The sequence below is a fragment of the Colobus angolensis genome, unplaced genomic scaffold, assembly GCF_000951035.1.
Source record: "Colobus angolensis palliatus isolate OR3802 unplaced genomic scaffold, Cang.pa_1.0 Scaffold264, whole genome shotgun sequence".
In the NCBI taxonomy this organism is placed as follows: Eukaryota; Metazoa; Chordata; class Mammalia; order Primates; family Cercopithecidae; genus Colobus; species Colobus angolensis.
This window is the reverse complement of record NW_012115866.1, coordinates 3,199,545-3,218,858: the sequence shown is the minus strand read 5'-3', so window position 1 is coordinate 3,218,858 and position 19,314 is coordinate 3,199,545. Positions and strand designations below refer to the sequence as shown.

At 39.0% G+C, this 19,314-nt stretch overlaps 1 protein-coding gene across 6 annotated transcripts in view; it reads right to left on the bottom strand.

Annotated features, from left to right (window-relative positions):
- ARHGEF9 (Cdc42 guanine nucleotide exchange factor (GEF) 9) overlaps window positions 1-19,314 on the bottom strand; it is a 176,653-nt gene that overhangs the window by 13,475 nt on the left and 143,864 nt on the right. For all 6 annotated transcript variants that reach the window (XM_011947413.1, XM_011947409.1, XM_011947411.1 and 3 more), the window contains one exon: window positions 12,147-12,390. In XM_011947413.1, the coding sequence (XP_011802803.1) occupies window positions 12,147-12,390 (244 nt within the window). The remainder of the gene's footprint in view (window positions 1-12,146; window positions 12,391-19,314) is intronic.

Genomic DNA, 19,314 nt, shown 5'->3' with positions numbered 1-19,314 from the left:
TGAATCATGAGTGTAAAATGGTCATGTGTTCTATCCAACGACAAAATTTACCTGATCATGAGGTGTTTGCTGCCTGCATATATTAAGTCTTGTGAAGGCATTAGATCAGACACCCACAAAGCTATTTTATGGGCATGGGCCATGAAGGACACCAACCAAACTGGTCCCACTAATTCTTTTCTTGGAGCCTGATATAATTGCGGTCAACTTGGTCATACTCGAAAAAATTGCAGTTAAAAACTTAAAAGTGGCCAAGCCGACTCAACAAACACGGCCAAATGCTGATGCTACTGTTTGCCCACATTGTTGCAAAGGTAAACATTGGGCAAGTAATTGTAAGTAAGTATGGAAAACCTCTGCCACAACACCAGGGAAACGGGGAGCGGGGCTGGTCCCAGGCCCTGATATCAAATGGGATGCTTCAGACTCAGACCAACATTGCGTTTCCGCTTCAGGTGGTCCCAATGCAGCCACCAGCACAAACAAATTTACCTACAGCCAACCCAAATGGGTCCCAGCCTCTCCTTCTGTCTCAGTACAATGTTTGTCTACCTCCACGGAAGGGGGCGGGGTGGTCAATCTCTGTATACTATTCCTCTACATTTACTACCTCTTTGCCTTTTATTGTCCCCATGGGGGTCACTAGCCCTTTACCTCAACATTTGGTGGCCCTGGTGTTAGGTAGGGCATCCACCTCTGCTAAAGGAATCACCATTCATACTGGTCTCATTAATTCTGATTCTGTTGAAGAGATTAACTTGATCGTGTCTGTCAAGGTTCCTGTTTCCATTCCAGCTGGTGAGTCAATTGCTCAATTGCTTTTACTACCTAATATCATTTTAAACAAAGGAGATAAGACACGTGGCCCTGGGATGGGCTCCGGCGGCGAAAAGGCCGCTTATTGGATTTTTGTAATTTCTAAACAACGGCCCCCCATATACATTCCACCATATACATTCAAGGAAGAAAGTTTGAGGGCCTAGTAGATACTGGTGCTGATGTTTCTATTATTTACTCTAATTTATGGCCTTCCTCCTGGCTTAAGCATCCCGCTAACATGGGACTAGTAGGTGTTGGAAAAGCTGAGGAAGTTTATGAGAGCACATTTATCTTGTCTTGCACTGGCCCTGATTGTCAAAAGGGTACAATTCAGCCTTATATCATGCCAATCCCCATTAATCTTTGGGGTAGAGATTTGCTGGCACAATGGTGGGCTGAAATTAATATTCCACATAACTCTTATAGTGCTCCCAGTCTGTGTATGATGGAAAACATGGGGTTTGTTCCTGGACTCGGTCTTGGTTCAAAACATGAAAGGATTACTAAACCCCACCCAATTTCTGTAAAAGAAGACAGAGCTGGTTTACATTATCCTTTTTAGTGGTGGCCGCTGCAACACCTCCTGATCCTGTCCCTTTATAATGGAAATCTGACACACCTGTTTGGAGAGAGCAGTGGCCACTTTCTAAAGAAAAATTAGAGGCTTTAACTCAATTAGTTTCTGAACAGTTACAACTTGGAAATGCGGAACCTTCTCTTTCCCCCTGGAATTCTCCTGTGTTTCTAGTAAAAAAGAAATCAGGCAAGTGGCAGATGGTAACTGATTTAAGGGCCATTAACACTATAATTAAACCTATGGGGGCCGTCCAACCAGGCATGCCTGCCCCTGCTTTAATACCTAAAAATTGGCCTCTCATAGTTATTGATCTTAAAGATTTTTTTTCATATTGCTTTGCATATATCGGACTGTGAAAAAATTACTTTTACTGTACCATCTATCAATAATCAGGAGCATGCAGCTCGTTATCAATGGAAAGTATTTCCTCTGGGAATGCTAAATAGTCCTACAATCTGCCAGCTTTATGTTAGGCAAGTGCTTTCACCAGTTCGAGCCCAATTTCCCCAGGCCTATATTCTTCATTATATTGATGATATTTTAATTGCTGCCCCCACTGATAAAGAATTAATTGACCATTATCAAAGTTTGAGCCACCGTGTTACAGAGGCTGGATTACACATTGCTCAGGATAAAATTCAGCAGACCACCCCTGTTCAATATTTAGGAATGGTGGTCAATAAACAACGTATTCAACCTCAAAAAGTTCAAATTAGGAGAGATTCTTTGAAAACTTTAAATGACTTCCAAAAACTTTTCGGTAACATTAATTATTTAAGACCTACTTTAGGTATTCCAACCTATGTACTGTCTAACTTATTTTCTATGCTGTGGGGTGGGGAGATTCCAATCTCCAAAGTCCCAGGACTTTGACCCCCGAGGCTTCACTAGAACTGGAATTCATAGAGGAAAGAATCCAGACCGCCCATTTACCTAGAATATTTTTTGCTTCATTACACTCCCCTATTGGACTAATAGTTCAACATAATGATTTAGTGGAGTGGTGTTTTCTTCCTCATTCTGTGTCAAAAACTTTGTATATTTATCTAGATAAAATGGCCACTCTAATTAGACAGGCATGGTGTAGAATACTTAAAATTTCCGGATTTGATCTGAATTTAATTGCAGTTCCTTTAAATAGGCTGGAAGTTCAAGCCGCCTTTCAACGTTCCGTACTGTGGCAAATTCACTTGGCTAATTTTATTGGCATTATTGACAATCATTATCCAAAGAACAGATTGTTTGATTTTATAAAAATGACGTCTTGGGTGGTCCCTCAATTAACCAAAGATCAGCCCATTCCTGAGGCCGTTACAGTATTCACTGATGGCTCCAGTAATGGCAATGCTGGTTATGTAGGTCCTACAGACAAGCTTATTTCTACCCCTTATACCTCTGCTCAAAAGACAGAGTTAATAGCTGTCATTACTGCCTTACAGGAGTTCCCCAAACCTTTAAATATTGTCTCTGATTCTGCCTATGTTGTACACGCCGCTAAAAACATAGAAACCACTACTATCAAACATATTGATAATTCTGAATTGGCTTATTTTCAAGGTTACAACAGGCTGTTCACTAACGTAGACACCCTTTCTATATTATGTATATTAGATCTCATACCACTTTACTAGGACCTGTGTGCCGGTAATCATAAAGTCAACTGTTTAGTCTCTTTCGCAACCCAAGAAGCTCAGGAGTTCCATAATCTCACTCACGTCAATGCTGCTGGATTAAAAGATAAATTTGCCCTTACCTGGAAACAGGCTAGGCTTATTGTTCACAGCTGTCCTCAGTGCCAAGTTTTTGTACTTCCAAATCAGGGACCTGGCATTAATCCCAGAGGCCTAACTCCTAAGGCTTTATGGCAAATGGATGTGACTCATGTTAGCTCCTTTGGCAGACTGTCATACGTGCATGTCTCTGTAGATACCTTCCCAGGTTTTATCTGGGCTACTCGCCAAACGGGAAGGCACGGCCCATGTTAAAAAACATCTGTATTCTTGCTTTGCAGTTATGAGGCTTCCATATCAAATAAAGCCAGACAACACCCCTGGATATGTTAGTAAGGCTTTTGATTTATTTATGCAACAATGAGGAATTTCCCATATTACTGGAATCCCTTACAATCCTCAGGGACAGGCTGTGGTGGATCAGGCCAACTGCACTTTCAAAACCCCATTGTCCAAACAGTCAGAACAACAAAAACATAATTTAACTACCCACCACTCCCAATTACATTTAACATTGTTTACTTTACATTTTTAAAATGTTCCTAAAGATAATAATCTAACTGTAGCCGAATGCCATTATACAGGCAAAAAATTCTCCCTAAACGAAGGCAAGCCAGTGTTATGGAAAAACTCCCAAACCAATACCTGGGAACCTGGCACAATTATAACGTGGGGGAGAGGATATGCTTGTGTTTCACCAGGAGATCATTAATCCCCTCTCTGGATACCCACTAGGAGACTCAAGCTTCGTGTGAATACTGATGACGAAAACCACATGGAAAAGAGGTCTGTGTCAGAGACTGCCCTCAGATGTGGTGAGATCTGTGCCAACTCCTTAAAAGTTGGCACACCAAATCACAATAGGTCTGATTCAATCCTCCCTGATGGCAATGGAGACCCATCTAACTAATCCCACTTCTCCTGATTACCTTTTTCTCCTTACAAACCTAAAAATCTCACCATTTCATTAGCCTAAAAATAACATCCCTCTGTTCTTCTCTTCCTCCTTCAGCACAGAATCTCACTTACAACAGGTTTTATTTAATGATTATCCTCCTTATACTTTCTGTCTCACCAGTTTCCTCTCACACTGATTTACCTGCTACACAAAATTACTCTTATTTGGCTTAAGTGCCTTTTCCTCCACTTATTCGACCTCTCACCTGGATAGATGCTCCTGTAGAAATCTACACTAATAATAGTGTGTGGATGCATGGAGATACAGGTGACCGTTGCCCTGCTCAACCAGGAGAAGGCGGCACTGCATTTAATATTACCATTGGTTATAAATACCCCACTCTGTGCCTCAGACATGCACCTGGTTGTACCATCTAGAAATTCAAGTCTGGGCTGCTTATCTTCTGGAAAGATCAGCTACAGAGGAACTGGGACATTTGGTCTATAGCCTCTCCCTTTCTCCTTTAAAACAAATGAAAGGGGGAGTAATGGGAGATACCCCATACTTTCAATATAAACCTGCAGGAAAACCATGCCGTAAAAATTTTGAGGGCCCATCTAAAACCTTAATTTGGGACGACTGTGCTAACTCACATGCGGTAATACTGAAAAATGACTCATATGGTTTAGTAATAGACTGGGCACCAAAGGGCTATTTAAAACACAATTGCTCCTCTGGAGGAAGGAAATGCCTGGAGGCTACTTATTTTATTTCTTATCGGGAGAACGAGAATCATCATTCTACTTTGCACAGGAGGTTCAGCTCATTCTTTCCCTTAAAATGGGAAGATAAAAGCATTACTCCCTCCCCACTTGAGGCCTCATATGATACTCCCCATTCTGAGCCCAAAACACCCAGAACTTTGGAAACTGGCTATTGCCATGTCTGGGCTGCGAGTATGGGAAGGGGAAACTATTCTCTCTGTGTCCCCGCTACCATCCCCCTTTCTCAGTATCAACGTAGATCCAGACATTGTTTCACTTACCTCTAAACTGACTGTTCCCATATAGAGTTGTGTTAAGCCTCCTTACATGCTGTTAGTGGGAAGTATCAAAATTTGGACAAATAATCAAACTGTCCAATGTATTAATTGTCATTTATACACTTGTATTAACTCCCATTTTGACTCCAGGAAAAGTGTAATGTTGGTTCGAGCTTGAGAAGGAATCTGGATTCTGGTAACTTTGCCCAGATCTTGGGGATCCTCCCCCTCAATACATTTAATTAATGAAGTGCTACAGCAAATTCTAAAAAGATCTAAGATATTTGTTTTCACTTTAATTGCTGTGATCATGGCCTAATTATAGTCACTGCAATGGCCACCACTGCTGGAATGGCGTTACATCAATCTATCGAAACAGCTCATTTTGTTAATGATTGGCAAACCAATTCCACCCAAAGGTGGAATTCTCAACAAAGCATTGATCAAAAATTGGCTAATCAAATTAATGATTTAAGACAGTCTGTTATTTGGCTTGGAGATCAAGTAGTGAGTCTCCAATATTGCATGCAAATGCAGTGTGATTGGAATACTTCGGATTTCCGTATCATCCTGTATTCCTACAACCAGACTGATCATTCATGGGAAATGGTCAAAGGACACCTTCTGGGTAGGGAAGATAATTTATCATTGGACAGAATTAAATTAAAAAAGAACAAATTTTTGAAGCCTCTCAAGATTATTTATCCATTGTGCCTGGAGTTGAGGCGTTAGATCAGGTGGCAGAAAACCTTTCTGGACTAAAGTCCACAACTTGGATTAAGTCTGCTGGGGGCTCCACTGTAGTAAATTTTGGAATTATGTTTCTCTGTTTAATTGGCTCATCTTTAGTGTGCCAGACCAGTCAAAGAATCCTGCATCAAAATCGAGAGAACAAACAAGCCTTCATCGCCATGGCACATTTATATAAAAAGAAACGGAGAGATGTTGCAGGAAGTCAGGGACCCTGAATGAAGGAACTGGCTGAAGCCATGGCAGAAGAACATAAATTGTGAAGATTTCATGGACATTTATTAGTTTCCCAAATTAATACTTTTATAATTTCTTACGCCTGTCTTTACTGCAATCTCTGAACATAAATTGTGAAGATTTCATGCACATTTATCACTTCCCTAATCAGTACTCTTGTGATTTCCTATGCCTGTCTTTAATCTATCAATCCTGTCATCTTTGCAAGCTGAGGATGTATGTCACCTCAGGACCCTGTGATGATTGCATTAACTGCCCAAATTGTTTGTAGAGCATGGTGTTTGAACAATATGAAATCTAGGAACCTTAAGAACAGAATAACAGCAATTTTCAGGGAACAAAGGAGATAACCTTAAAGTCTGGCTGCCTGTGGGCTGGGCAGGACAGAGCCATATTTCTCTTATTACTGAAAATGGGCAAGAGAAATATCACTGAATTCTTTCCCCAGTAAGGAATATTAATAATTAACAGTCCTGGGAAAAGAATGCATTCCCAGGGCGTGTCCTCTAAAATGGCCGCCCTGGGAGTGTCTGCTTTATGCAGGTGTAGATAGGAATGAAACACGCCCTAGTCCCCCGCAGCGTCCCCAGGCTTGCTAAGATTAGGAAATTCCAGCCTGGTGAATTCTAGTCAGACTGGTTCTCTGCTCTTGAACCCTGTTAAGATGTTTACCAATGACAGTGCATGCACAGTGGGACATGGAAGTTCATTAGTGATTCTAGTTTCACCCTGACCTTGTGATCTCGCCCTAACATTCTGCCTTGTGATCTTTTGTTGCCCTTAAAGCATGTGATCTCTGTGACTCACACCCTATTTGTACACACCCTCCCCTTTGAAAATTTCTAATAAAACTTGCTCATTTTACAGCTCAGGGGGCATCACAGAACCTGCTGACATGTGATGTCTCCCCCGAACATCCAGCTTTAAAATTTCTCTCTTTTGTGCTCTTTCCCTTTATTTCCCAGACCAGCCGACACTTAGGGAAAATAGAAAAGGACCCATGTTGAAACATCAGGGGCTGAATTTCCCCTAATAGATTTCATAAAGATAGAGAGTACAATGGTGATTATCAGTGGATCAGAAGGAAAGGCTCAGGTCAATGGAGAGGGGCTGGTTAATAGATACAAAAACACAGTTAGAAGGAATAAGATTTAGTTTTTGATAGGACAGTAGGGAAATTAGAGTTAACAATAATTTATTGTATATCTCAAAACAGCTAAAAAAAATTTTGGAATGTTCCCAACAAAAAGAAAAGATGAGAATTTGAGGTGATGGATATTGCAATTACCCTGATTTGATCATTACACATCATATACAGGTATCAAAATATCACATGTATCTTAAAAATATGTATAATGATTATATATACATAAAAAGATCAATTCTCCCTGATAAGCCTGATTAAAATATTAAAGTGAGAAAATAAAAATATATGAAATATTACGAATGAGAAAGAAGAGAGATAACCACAATTATGGAAGATATAATAATTAGAAAATATTATGTGTAGATATATAGCATTAAATTAAAAATCCAGAGAAAATGAACAATTTCCCAGAAAAATAGAAATTATCAAAAGTAACGTACAAAGAGGCAGAAATGTACAGAGTCTAAAGAAAACTCTACCGTTTTCCTGAAGCATACAGAACAAGACTTTGATGAAAGAAGAGAAGAGCCTTGTTCTTAAATGTGAAAACTTAATAATAATGCCAAGCCTTTACATATTAACAAATTTAATATAATGCCAATCAGAATCCAAATGGGCTTTTTATGCCAGTTTTTATGGCAGTGTTTTTAAACTTAGAATAAATAAATTTGATATTCATATCAATAAATAAACATCTAAGAACTGCTAAGAAACGATGATAAAAGAAGAGTGAATAAGAATTGATTGTACCAGGCATTAAAACTTTCTCAATATACTGCAATTAAAACAGTATAGTCTCGATACAAGAAGTGACAAACAGAAGAGAGGAACAGAATAGAAAGTTTAAAGACACATCTATGTATATATTCAGAGTTACTATATATCAAAAATGGCATTTAAACTGTGTGAAAAATAAATGATTTATTTAATAAATGATGCAGATGCAACTGGATATCCACCTGGAAGAAAAAAATGAGACCCCCTTCCTCATGCCATATAAAAATGTAAATTCCAGATGGATTACAGTTCTAAAAATAAACCAAAAGTATATTTTTAATTAGGAAATTGTATAGTTTTGATGGCAAGAGATCTTAAGCACGATGAAACTAGGAGCCAAAAAAGGAATAATAGATGTATTTTTTCAAAGTAAAAAGTTAAATATTTATAGAAGTAGGCAATATAAACAAACTCAAAAGACAAAAAACAGACTGGTGTCAACGTGAAATTCATGACCGACAAAGTGTCACATTCCCAATAAAGAGTCCTTCCAAATTTATTTTAAAAGAATGACAAAAAATACAAATGAGTAAAGGGTATGAGGCAATTCACAAAAGAAATGAAAATAGCCATTAAGCATATAAAAAAAAAAAGGTTCCAACACTTTTTTTCAATTTACTAATTGAGAAATGGCAAACTGAAACAAACAGATGCTATCCAGTGCTGGTGAGGGTATGGGGAAGTGGGTACTCATAAAATTATGCTAGGAGTATAGATTCTACAAATCTTTCAGAATTTAATATGTAAGTATGTATTAAAACTGTTCACATCCTAACATTCAGTCATTCCACTTTAGGGTATCTATCCTACAGGAATAAAAGCACCAATAAGTAACAATGAGATATGTACACGGGTATTTATTACAGCAATATCTGTAGTGGAAAATAAAGCTAAATATAAAATGAATGTCTAGCAAAAAAAGAACAGTCAGTCCTTTGTAACCATGGGTTACACATCTGGATTCAATCAACTATGGATCAAAAATAAGCAGAAAAAAGCGGCTGGTTGCTTCTGTACTAAACACATATGGATTTTTGCCTTGTCTTTATTCCCTAAACAATACAGTATAACAATTATTTATACAGCATTACATACATAATACCTAACATTGTATTAAGTATTATAAATAATCTAGAAATGATTGAAAGTATATGGAGGATGTACATAGGTTATATGTAAATACTATATAATTTTATATAAGGGATTTGAGCATCCATGGATTTTGATATCCACAGGAGTCCTGGAACCAATATCCCGTGCATACCAAGAGATGACTGTGGTTACTACATAATATTATGGAATGTTATACAGCTGTTTATAAGAAAAGTGTGATGAATTTATTGATATGCCTATTTGACTAGACTATAGTCCTCACTAATATAGGTGTTGCTATGAAGGTATTTTACAGATGTAATCAAAGCCCCTGATATGGTTTGGCTCTGTGTTCCCACCCAAATCTCATGTGGAATGGTAATCCCCATGTGTTGGGGGAGGGGCCTGGTGGGAGGTGATTGGCTCATGGGGGGAATTTCTCCCACACTGTTCTCATTATAGTGGGTGAGTTCTCATGAGATCTGATGGTTTAAAAGTATGTGGCACTTCCCCCTTGCTCTCTCACTCTTTCTCCTGCCACTATGTGAAGAAGATGCTTGCTTCCCCTTTGCCTTCTGCTATGATTCTAAGCTTCCTGAGGCCTCACAGTGATGCTTCTTGTGAAGCCTGCAGAACTGTGAATCAATTAAACCTTTTTTCTTCATAAATTACCCAGTCTCAGGTAGTTATTTATAGCACTGTGAAAAGGGACTAATACAGGCCCTAATCAGTTGACTTTATATAAGGGAGAATATCCTAGGTAATCTGGATGGACCTGACTGAATCTGTTGCAAGACCTTAAAAGTAGAGTTTAGGTCTCCCACAGAAAGGGCAGAAATTCTACCTGTGCATCACAGCTTTAGCCCATGTCTGTGCCATTTCATCCTTCTCATGATCTTCTCTTCCTGATTGCCTGTAGATGACAGCTTTGGCCTCTGTCCATGGGTTTGAGCCTGCCTGTGATCCTCCATTTCTGACTGCCTGCTCTGTGGAATTCTGAGCCACTTAGCCAACATTCACAATCACATAAGTCAATTCCTTGTAATAAAATTTTCAGCAGTGGTATGATATATCTCCTATGGGTTATGCCTCTTTGGTTGAACCCTAACTGATACAAGGGGTTATAGTTAGATTCTATATTATTTATCTGGGGAGTTACTTATGATAAATTAAGTTTAAAAAGCAACTTACAAGGTAATATATATAATTTTTATATAAAAGTATTATGTTTGTATATGTTTACATGGGCATGAGAAAAGTATGGAAAGGGGAATATTGAACTGTTAACACTGGTTATTTCATTCAGTATGGAAGTGACAGAGAAGGGAAAAGAATGCTAAGTTTTCTTTATATATGTCCATATTTGTTTAAATGGTTATAATGGTCATGCATTAATTTTATAATTAAAAAGTAAAAATTAAAAAAAGCTATGATAAAACTATATGACCCTCATAAAATAATTATTAAAAATATGAAATGATTTGATAGAAATGCTAATAATGATGAGTGAAAATGAGGATACAAAATTATATCTATCCACCATAGAGAGGCAGGTATAGGGAGAGAAAGAAAAAAAGATTCAGTCACCTTGGTTTTTCTAATTAGACACATAAAAATGGCTGGAAATATATATCAAAATGTTTATCAAAGTTATTACTGAGTATGTTGATGTGTGATTTTTACTTTTTTCTTGTATTTTTCTGTTGTTTTTTCTCCAAATTTCCTACAATGGAAGTGATTTACTATTATCAAACCAAAAAAACCCCTCAATATTTTTAAAGATGAACACATGCCTGTTCAGAAAGTAATTTCTGGAAGCTTTTCTATTAGAAGCAGATAGTTAAAGTCACAGGCTTATTAGGGCATTGTGTGGGAGACATTGTGTTACAGCCAATGGGAATGGCAGGGACCTTCTAATTGTTTCAGGGTCTGAATACTAAGACCATTCCTTTAATAACTCTAAGAGCCTAGGCACGGTCAGTGGCTGCTGCTGCTTGCCATTGACAGAAGTAGCCAGCAACATTTATATACCACTCCACATCATGTCCCAATGCAGTGTCCACATACTAAAAGCAATCTGATTCCAATGAGACTCAAAGTGAGTTATTAATGTTCACTCTACCCAAGTTCTGAGGAGAAGACTGGAGTTAGATTTGTCTTTCTGACCATCCTTTCTTACCGCTGGACAATTTCAATCACCAACATGGAAGGATAAGAGAACCCTTTTGTACCAGGATTCAATGAGTAGGCCCGTTTTTCTAGAGACAATTTCCACAAACTTGAGCACACAGGCATTTTAAAGTACAATTTCACTCCCATAAGCAATGGGGCAAAGTCAGAAACTGTATGTCTTCTCAGGGAATTAACAAGTCTGGTTGCTTGGTATTTTTTATGACAGAAAGGCAGGACCATGAGCAAGAGACCACACAGTACTTTATAAGTCACAAAGCTATAACCAATGGCATCTAAATCCCACAGTTGGGGAGCAGCATGAAAAATATCTCTACTATCTATATCCCCTCTGGAAAAGAGAAACAACTTATTGTAAGGCAAAAAAAGTATGTTTCAGTTTGATTCGAAATCATGAAAATGGTCATGGTTTTAGGTCCTGTTATATTTTCTATAGTTTACTTTAAATACTTCCACACAGAAAGTGTGATGTGTATGTGCATATTATTTTAATCTATAGTCTAGGGGGATTTAGTTACCATCTGAAGTATCCTAATCAGGAGTACAAACTATATACCTAATGACAGACAGCTGAGGCTTTATGAAGATTACAGGCAGGTAGTGTAACTGATTTTTGTTTATTTGCTAATAAATGTATGTTTGGGACAATCAAGCCTGAGGCCAGCTTTCAGTGTGATATCCTTAGCTAGCAGGGGAGGACAACCTACCACTGACTAATGGAAGCTATTGGTACTTACCAAAAACAACCTAATAATAAGGAACCACCAAAGTAGCTTAAGTCAGTTCGCAACAGAAATCTTCCCTCTGACTCCAGGAAAATGGAAATCAATTCAAACCTCCTATGTTCTTCATAGCCACATTCTTCTTTCTACTATCAGGTCACTTACCGATTTTTTCATCTTCCTGTACCATTTTCCTCTCTTCTCTGAAAGCCCTGAGCCAGCGTATTTTTTCCTCCAGCTTCTTGGCAAAGAAGAGATGTATCTCCTCAGTCTCCTTGTTGTGAAGCTTGAAGGCATTCTTCATGCTGACATTAAAGTCATCATCTCTGCCATCCTCAATGTCAACTACCTCATATTTATCCATGTCAATGCGGCCTTTGTAGTACAGGATGTCTCTCCGGATTAGGTCCTAGATGGGAAGGAGAAGTTTCTTGAAGGTATGTGCAGGGTGAGTACTAGAAGAGTTGGCACATAGGCACAGCAGAATGCTAACACTGTCACCATTTTGAAGTAGCAATGGGGGTTGGTTTGTTCTAAATTTGGCCAGGTTATATTAGCAGTCTGACATTGACAGGTTGGTTAATTAGATGCCCAAAGAAAAAGCCTCTGTCTCACTTCGAAAGATCATTTCAGACACCAGAATCAATTCTTGGATGTGTGTGCAAGTCTGCTGATAGGAAGTAGGAAACAGTAAGTCACACAAACACAGCTAGCAAGGGAATCTCCTTTTCTAAAACATCAGCAAGCCCACCAGACTTATGAAATGAGCTGGCTGGTTGCCTAGAGTGTGTTCAAATATCTGTGCAGGCCAGTGAGACCTGAACATCAGAGGAGGACTGAGTGGTAAGAGTAGCTAGGAGGCCACAGACTGCTGGCAAAGGATTACCTAGGGAGGGTCTAACACTTAGCACTCTGCAGATTTTTAGAAAAGGCCCAGTCTGACAAGAGAAATGGAGGTAAAAGTAAATAAAGAAGTTCACATATCAACACAGATGAATGTCACAAATCTTATGGAGAAAAACAGAAGTTGTAGATGGACACAAACAGTATGTTGCCTATTTGTTATTGCTGTTTTGCTCTCATATATACAAAATTGTATTAATCCTAACCCTAGTCCATGAAACACTCATAATTGGTACATGCATGGCATTTTTATTTCTCTATTTATTCATTTACTTACTTATTTTAATAATATAAAGCACTGGTGAATCTGCCACTAATCCAAGGCATCTTCCATCCTAAATCCTATGTTCATCATTTCCATGGTTTCCTTTCTATATAGTTTTACCTCATCTATATCTGTTCCCTTGAAAAACACAATACAATGCCACATAATGTTTAAAGACACATATGTATGTAGAAAATTATAAACAAATATGTGACAATGATATATACCAAATTCCAGACAGTACAGAGCAGAAAATGGGGAGGGGCAAGAGAGGAAGGAAAAGAAAAAGAAGCAGAAAAGAGGGTGGGAAGGAAAACTATTTGTAATGAATTATTTCTTAAGGTGGATAGTAAGCATGTGGATACTTATTATATTATTTTTATATCTTTTTGAATGTGAAATATTTAATAAGTTAAAAAAGAAAACAGAGGGATGGATGAAATGACATATAGGCCTATGGAATGTCAGATCTTATAAATATCTTGAAGTGGCCTTTCAGCCCCTCCTCTTCTTGGCGCTGCCCTCAGCCTCCTCTGATAACATATCCCCTGCTGGGAGATGTGGTATGGCTGAGTCAGGCTGAGGAAAGCCCCTATAAGCCCTGTCCTGACAGATGTCTTCAGGCCAACTCTCCCTCCTCTCTGCTTTATCTGCTCTTTCAGTTAGCTGGACAGAGTCAGAAATGCTCATTAATTTTTATTAGCATTTTACAGTTCAATTAAACCATTCCCATTCTACTGAATTGCCTTACTTGACTCACTTCTCAGCTGTGTGCTCCCTATGAAGGATCTTCTTTTGGCTACTCACATTCCCAATCCTAACTCTTCACACTGTGCAGTACACTGAGATTTTCAGTTGGGCTGGGAAAGGCTACCTTGCAGGATTCCCAGCATAGCTCTGTCAACCTCAAAGGCCCAGGCTGGAAAATACAGATGTCATTGAATTGCTTTTGAAAAAATAACAATCATGTTGCTTTTTTTCCTCCCATAATGACTTCATATAAATAAGAAAAGAATATAGATGGATTCTGATCTATTGGTTGTCCCCAGGATCAAGTTCACAGGACAGGAAGAGTTTAGCTATACAGAGAGGGCCAATGTTGTCCCAAGCCTATTTCAGAACCTGGGTTCCTTTTACCATGTTCAGTGTGCACAAGCTCAATCCTTGCCAAAAGGATAGAGTGGTTCCCATACACTGACTTCCACAATTCTCAGGAACACTTTTTGAGACACATGTATAAAAAGTGAGCCCTATCAGGCTAATCTAAGTACAAAACCAGGACAAGCTAGGGAGAATATATGAATGTAATTTATCTTGATCTCAGAAAGGTTTGAATTGTGCCTTACTATACATAATACATACAAACCTGGAAAGCCAGATCTGAACCACACATTCTCACTGGACCACATTGCCTAAAACAGGCAGCCTCAACTTCCTTGTTGCTAACTTCAGTCCGCAGCCTCCTTCCACTCCGCCCCCATTCCGAGTTGGTGTGTCATAGTCATTGAGAGCTTTCAACACCTTTGCTAGTTCCCAAAAATAGAAAGAATATGCATGATCTTGGAGCTACATTAAAAGCATCAATTGAACCTCCTATTGTTTCTTTAGATATTTAAGGATGACAAGAAGCTAGAGAGAATTTCTGCTTCTGTGGTCGGGAAACATGGCTAGAGAGATGTGTTACTAAAATTATTCCTTTGCCTGTTCTCCCTGGTCCCCTAGAGGGTTAAATGTGAGTTTTCAGGCACTAGATTAGTCATATGCCAAATGTAGAGATGTGATAGGAATAATTAAGAATGACCTACCAGTTCAGGAATTCCAATCAGAAAGAGTAGCTAAGACTATAAGCAGTAAGCAGCATGGAACAAAAGAAAGAGCATGATGTAGAGTCTGAAACCCTGAGTTTGATGCCTTGCTGCTTAACCTATCAGCTGTATGGTTACGGACAAGCCAGTTAACCTCTCTGAGCCCCAATTTCCACAACTAAGAAATGAAGACAGTTTTCCTTACTCTGTAAAATAGCTACAAAGCTCTAATATAAACATGTCATTTCCAGGACACGAGGCCAGACTTGTCCACCAAATACAGCCCTGAGCTTTCTTGCTCCTGGGCCAGTGTTTCATAGCCCTTAAAACCCTCTTTTGATAAACTTAAAAGAAAAAAACATCTCACTACCTCCTTTAGCTCATTCAGACTTTCCAAATAATTTAAATACTGTGAGTAAAAATAAGTCAAAGCAAGGGTAACTCTGAATATTTTTTCAATTTACATAGCTGCCCCACTGTCCCTGGAAATTCTATACATCCTTTCAGGACACGGTGGTATTTGTCAAATGGTATTTGTCACCAAAATAACAGATATATATTTGGGGTCACACTAATATCTGCTCTCTGGCCCAACCAGGCTTCCTATTCTAATTTTAGCCTTAGAGGTCAAATTTACACATTCTTCTTCCTCAGAGAAACTCCCTGACTGCTCAAGCTGATGTGGCTCCCCTTCTCCAAATTCTAACACCAATTGTGAAGGCCCTGACATACTACACACTTGACACTTAGCCACCATGCTCCTCACAGCTTTTAGTTTGCCTGCCCATTAAGGTTGTGCCCAGCACTCTATCTTCTTTGGTCTTGTTTCACTCAGGGGTTGTCCAGAGAAGAGCAGCTGACAAAGCCCCGGAGTTTCCTCTGGCTGTCCTCTGCACATGGCAAGGGGACAAAGTCCTCTTGAACCCTGGTTGCCTGTGGTCCTATTGGAACCAGGCTGCCTATATGCCACTTGTTAATGGTAGTCTGAGTGCCTTCCCAGGGACATGGTAAGCAGGTGCTCAAAACAGATGCTACTTGGATCATCACAACTTTCCTGCCTAATGAAGTTTATCATTTCCAATAAAATGCCAGCCTTCCTCCTTTTTCCTTGTGCTCGTCTGAATTGGGAGACATTAAGGGAGCTAGTTCCTCCCCAGGAGGATCCTGGCAATCTGCAGACAGATCCTCAGGCTGTGGTCCTAGTCTGTGGCTCCAGCAAGAAGTCTACTCTGTCTCTGATGCTACATAACTGAACAGCTGGAAGCTATTTCAATTTGGCCTCACTGGGTATGCCTGGGGTTTAGTAAGACGTTGCAGGATATTCTCTACAAATGATAGATGCTGCAATCTGGGGAATGTAACTGTTCAGGATTGTAGCCTGCTTCATTTGTTTGTAAATAAGGTCCTCCCTGCCCCTTTATAGAGGGGACACTAGTTACTCTTCTCTAGCCTTTTCTCTTCAGATCCTGGGGAAGGTACATGGGGCTTGGACTGGATTTATTTCTCTCACTACTATATTCCAGCATCCTAGAATGCATGCTTAATAATTACAACAAAATAACAACAACAATAACAGCAACAGTGACCCCTTAAATAGCATATATCATGTACCAGGTACTGTCCTAAATGTTCTGTATTTATTAACTTAAATAATCCTCCAAGGTAGGTACTGTTATAACCCCATCTGATGAGGAACTATAGACATAGAGAAGCTAAGAAGTTTTCTCAGGAATAGAATGCTTATACACTGCTGATGGGAATGTAAATTAGTTCAGCCATGATAGAAAGCAGTTTGGATATTTCTCAAATAACTTAAAAAAGAACTACCTTTTGACCTAGCAATCCCATTACTGGGTATGTACCCAAAGGAATATAAATCGTTCCACCACAAAGACACATGCATGCGTATGTTCATTGCAGCACGTTTCACAATAACAAATACATGGAGTCAGCCTAGATGATGACCAATGACAGACTGGATAAAGAAAATGTGGTACATGTACACCATGAAATACCACAAAGCCATCAAAATAAATGAAATCATGCCTTTTGCAACAACATGGATGGAACTGGAGGCCATTATCCTAAGCAAATTAACACAGGAACAGAAAACCAAATACCACATGTTCTCACTTACAAGAGGGAGCTAAATATTGAGTACACAGGGACACAAAGAAGGAAACAACAGACACTGGGGCTTACTTGATGGTGGAAGGTGGCAGGAGGGTGGGAATAAAAAACCGCCTATCGGTACTACGTTCATTATTTGCATGATGAAATCATTTGTGAACCAAAACCCAGTAAGATGCAATTTACCCACATAACAAATTTGAATATGCAGCCCCTAAAGCTAAAATAAAAATTGGAAGAAAAAACTGAAAATTTTCCAGGAATAAAAGATACTACATGGCAGAGCTTGGCTTTGGGTTCAGGCTGTCCAGCTCCAAAATCTCTGCTTTTGTTTACAATGTGCTATATTGCCTCTAAATAAAAAAGTACTGAACGAATTATTAGTAACACTGCATATATAGTAACAGTATTAATAGCTAACATTCACTAAGTACTTACTATGTGTCAGGCACTACACCTGCATTGTCTCATTTAACCCTCACAACCTCCCTTCCTCGTAGATAAACTGTCATTTCCATTTTGCAAACAAGGGCATAATTATAAGCACAGAAAGTTTGCCCAAGGTCATATAGCTCACAGGAGAAAGGAGATTGCCTTCTAGTCTGGCCCTAGCATCCATGCTCTTAACCCTGTACTCCGCTGCTCCCCACTACCTCAGGTGGTTCTCTCCCAAAGCCTCTTGAGATGACTTCTATCATCAGCCTGATTTGACATTGAGGACAATAAGGACAAAGTTAAAGAACTGGCCTATGGTTAGAAAAGTTAGTAAGAGACAGAGTAAAGATAAGTACCCAGGAGTTCTGGTTTCAAATCCCCTTCTTCTTTCTGCTCCAGCCCCATCTCTATTGCTATTATTGAATTTATAAACTGTCCCAAATAACTCATCCTCCAAGTCTGACCCTTCAGTGCAAGAAGAAATTGTCCAAATGCAGAAAGTTCCCTGAACAGAAGTCTTCTGCCGAACATCATTACATGCTGCTTAGTTCTGATTCCCTTGAATACGGTGAAAGCAATGAAATAAAGAGCAGTTATGACACATGGGACAATAGCACATATCCAGACTGGCACAATGGGACAGAGGGTGCAGGAAAAGGGGATCTGCTCCTTTCAACAGTAAATAGTCAAAGAGAAAAAAATCTCCCCAAAGCATCAAAATAATTTCCCAAATAATTATATCAGGAAGAAAATAATAAAACACATCAAAAACTAAAATAAAAATGTAATGAAACAGAGGAGCAGAGACAGACAGTATAGATAATACAAAAAAAAGAGAACAGAGTCTTATTTGCATTTTTTGAAAGAAGTTAAAAGAGTGGTGACAGCAAAAATTAAAGAAGGGGTCACATAATTAGAAGCCACTGGTGACTTTCCCACATACTATAATTGCCATTTTAAAGGTACCTTCACATACGCCCACGTGCTCTCTTGCTCTCTCTCTCTCTCTATCTCTCTCTCTCTCTCTCGGAAACAAGCTACAAGCTGCATAAGTTGTTTAAACTGCCCTGAGTGGATTAGTCAATCCCAATTCCCAATGTATAAAACAGGCACATTTTTGAATAAGTGACTGGGAATTAAGGGAATCTTAAGAGTTGGATGAGAACTTGGTGGTGAGGCCACATGATCATGGAAAGAGATCAGTGTTTCAATGTTTACTATACTATCTTTGGCACATAATAATGTAGCCCACATTTGGGTACATCTCGTGATGAGGACCTCACTACTTTATAAGGCTATTTCTTTGTTGGAGGTTGGGTAAGATGAGATTAATGAGTACCAGGAACTCTATCAGGCATTTTATATGTATTGATTCCATTTAATCTTCATGACAATCCTGTAGAATAGTTATCATCACCATTTACAATTGATATAATGGAAGTACAAGAAGCAAAAAGTCACTTACTTGAAATCACATAGTTATCGAGTATTGAAATCACGATTTGAGCCCAGAATTGTCTGACTACAAACTTTATGCTTTATCTATCACTTTATATGACTTCTGTCTGCAAGGAAACCATGAGAAAATCTGAAATGCAGGAGGATATTCTCTGTCCTGTGCAATCCTCCTATCAACTAATTAAGTTACTGGCAAAACAGAAACTGAGTTTTATGGGATATGACTTGTTCTTAGAAAGCCAGTGATGGGGGGCGGAGCAAGATGGCCGAATAGGAACAGCTGCAGTCTCCAACTCCCAGCGCGAAGGACACAGAAGACCGGTGATTTCTGCATTTT